This window comes from Tupaia chinensis, unplaced genomic scaffold (genome assembly GCF_000334495.1).
Source record: "Tupaia chinensis unplaced genomic scaffold, TupChi_1.0 Scaffold000020_1, whole genome shotgun sequence".
Lineage (NCBI taxonomy): Eukaryota > Metazoa > Chordata > Mammalia > Scandentia > Tupaiidae > Tupaia > Tupaia belangeri.
This window is the reverse complement of record NW_006159450.1, coordinates 546,772-550,136: the sequence shown is the minus strand read 5'-3', so window position 1 is coordinate 550,136 and position 3,365 is coordinate 546,772. Positions and strand designations below refer to the sequence as shown.

Genomic DNA, 3,365 nt, shown 5'->3' with positions numbered 1-3,365 from the left:
GTTTAAAAGAAAGGGGGGGGGGGCTGGAGCTGGGACGGTGGCGGGAGGTGGCCTGACTGTCCAGGCTGCCTGTCACTCTGAAAAGGCAAGGCACTCATTTTGTAACTTTGGTTTTTAACGAACTTCAAAGTTGGTCAACCGTACCAGACTTTTAGAGAAATTCTGTATTAGAAACGTGAGTTCTAGTGTTTCCCAGTCAAAGCGCGATGTCTTTGCTTTCAGAAAAGATCCTCATGGGTTCTTTGCTTTTCCCGTCACGGATGCGATCGCTCCTGGGTACTCCATGATAATAAAACACCCGATGGACTTCGGCACCATGAGGGACCGGATCGCAGCCAGCGAGTACAAGTCAGTGACAGAATTTAAGGTGCGTCGGTCTCACACACACTCTGCTCGCTCGTAAAGTGCGTGTCCAGGGAACCCCTCAGCTCCCCGACAGGGTGCCCGGTGACCGCACACAGGTGTGTCTGAGTGTGGGGGTGTTTCATAAACAGCGTCAGAAAGTGGGTTGAGTGGGGACATTCTGTGTGGGGTAGAACCCAGACCGTGTGTTGTATGTTATTAGAAATGCACTTCTTTTCTTTTTCTCTGTCTGCCTTTCTTTCCTTGTTTTTGGTGTGTGTGAGAGGTTTTTGTTGTCAGTCATGTGCACTCACCTGAGCGACACAGAAAGACACGAATCGCCCTGGGGTATGGCCACCCATCAGTCTGCCGTCCTCTCCTCCGCAGTCCTCTCAGGCTCTTGGGCACACACACGCCCAGTATGAGTTCAAGCCGTCAGGTCTGGAACTTGAACTGCGGTCAGCCATGTGGGAATCCAATCCTGCTGACCCCCCTTTCTTTTATTTTAAAATTAATTTACTGAGATCAGCAGGTGGCATAATGGTTATATCGCTGGACTCCCACATAGTCAACTGTGTTTCAAGTCCCAGACCCAGAGGATTAAAACTCACAGCAGACACGTGTGCGTGCATGCCCAAAACCCCGAGAGGAGAATGGAGGAGAAGGGGTTGCGGCGTGGCCGTGCCCCGGGGGGTGATGTCTCACTATCTCTCTCTCTCTCTCCCTATCTCTTTAGTTGAGTGCATGTGTCCTATAGCAAAAATCTCTCTAAAAAAAGTTAATTTACTGTGCTGGCCTAAACAGGACGTGTCCGTTCAGACAGTACTGTGTCATATTTGACCTGGCTCAGGATGGATGTCTCTAGAAACAGTTTTCTTCATTTTTAGTTCTGTCTTGTCGTAACTAGGCATTTACTGTTTTATAGACTACTCAGTCTTAGGTCTCCTGAGTACTTTGCCTTCGTTCTCTTTCGTTACTAACATCGTGAGAGTTAGAAATCGCTTATTGACTTTAAAAAGGAAAATGTGTCTTATCCTCAAAAGGAAGTCACAGACCTTGACCCCCTCTTTCCTGGGAGATCTCTCGTGCGTGTGAACACTGGTGAATAGCTATGAGACATTTTCTTGGTTCTTAGGAATTATTTCCTTTAAAGAACCAAGTTTGCTTACTTTGCGCTCAATTTTAGGCTTTTCCTTTCGGCCTCTTGGCAGGAGCGTAACTTGTGCTCTGCCGTCTGCGTGCTTCTCCCTTGACGTTGCTCCTTTCCCCTCTCCAGGCAGACTTCAAGCTGATGTGTGATAACGCAATGACTTACAATAGACCGGACACTGTGTACTACAAGTTAGCTAAGAAGATTCTTCACGCAGGCTTTAAGATGATGAGCAAAGTAAGACACCCTCGCAGCGCGGAGCAGAGAAGGCCAGAGTCTTGGTCTGCGTTCATTCTGCCTGAGCAGAACCAGCCTCACAGTGGTGCCATGCTCCATTCACCCGCCACCTCCGCGGTGCTGGCCCCTCTGCTGTAGCATAGACGTGCCTGGCTGCCCCTCCAGGCTCTGTCCCCGCAGCTGCCCAGGACCGAGCTGTGACGTCTCACGGAGGGTTGGTGGGCAGTTCTACACTTGCTGCTCTCGAGCCTGTGTCAGTCCCCTGGATCGCAGCCAGCCTGGAGCGATTGTTCCATGTGGCTGCCTCGCAGGCCAGACCGACCACCTTGGCCACGCCGCCTGGCTCCCAGACCTGCACTGTGAGCCAGGCTGCATGCGTCACACGTAGGCGAGGTCTACTCTGGCTCGTTCCCCTCCACGGTCTCTGAGCGTGGCCACCAGTGGTCGAGCCCCACACCCGCATCCCACTGACAGTGTGGGCAGTAGTAGGTTTAGGCCAGATGAGGCTGCGGTCCTCCCACCCATGCCATCGCCACGCCGCCGTGTGGGGAGGTAAAGCCCTGTCCCCGTTCCCTGACTCCCACCCCATGCCATCGCCACGCTGCCGTGTCCTCTGACTCCCATCCCACGCCATCACCATGCCTGCGTGTGAGGGAGAGGTAAAGCCCGCCGCCCAGTCCCTGCCCGCCATCCCACGCCATCGCCACGCCACCGTGAGGGGAGGTAAAGCCCGCTGCCCTGTCCCTGTCCTCTGATTGCAGGAGCGGCTCGCAGCCCTGAAGCGCAGCATGTCGTTCATGCAGGACATGGATTTCTCTCAGCAGGCAGCTCTTCTGGGCCACGAAGACACAGCTGTGGAGGAGCCTGCCCCCGAGGCTGTACCAGTGCAGGTAGAAGCTGCCAAGAAATCCAGGAAGCCAAGTAGAGACGTCGTCAGGTACGGCTCTGTGGGAGCTGCATCGTCCCGTGGGGCCCAAGCCCCATCTGGAAGCAGGTGCTTATGGTGAAGGGGCCTGGGCTGGCGCCACTTGCATGGTAGGGAGCACGGCTCGCTAGGGTCCAAGGCCTGTGTCTTCGCCCACGTCTTGGGCTCTGCTGTAGGACCAGCAGCACCAGCACCTGGCTGCAAGGCCCAGACTCACCCGGTGTTTAGAAGGGAGAGGACGAAGTGGCCCTGTCGGTGTTCACTGCCGTCCCTGAGGACTGACAGGAGTCACAGCCCGACAGCCACTCCCACGAGCTGTCAGGTCGCCCCTGCCACGCACCTGCTGTCGGGCACCAGGCAGAAGGGCTGTGCTGACCTGCCTACCCCGTCACACTCTGGCCCAGGCGTGTACAGGAGGCCCACCCAGCCAGCCCCTGGTCCTCTGCTGGTCCTGGCCGTTGGTGGTGCCGCTGGTCCTCCAGTCCGGGACGGTGTCCTGCACAGCGCCTGCTGCCAGCTGGGCTTTGCCTCGCCCGAGGGGCAAGAGTCCAAGCAGGCTCACTGGAGGTGGCGCTCCACACGCTCCCCGCAGGACGGGCACGTGCTCTGTACCCTCCCCGCAGGACGGCACACCCCACCCTCCCCACAGCGCAGGTACACCTCCCACCCTCCTCACAGCACAGGTACCCCCCACCCTCCCCACAGCACAGG

The 3,365-nt window shown here is 56.4% G+C and overlaps 1 protein-coding gene across 1 annotated transcript in view; it reads left to right on the top strand.

Moving 5' to 3' along the window:
* Positions 1 to 3,365, top strand: part of BRD9 (bromodomain containing 9) — a gene marked incomplete at its 5' end in the record, with an annotated part of 33,093 nt that overhangs the window by 6,556 nt on the left and 23,172 nt on the right. Inside the window, 2 exons of the mRNA XM_027770316.1 lie at positions 1,619 to 1,729; positions 2,491 to 2,666. Of these exons, the coding sequence (XP_027626117.1) occupies positions 1,619 to 1,729; positions 2,491 to 2,666 (287 nt within the window). The remainder of the gene's footprint in view (positions 1 to 1,618; positions 1,730 to 2,490; positions 2,667 to 3,365) is intronic.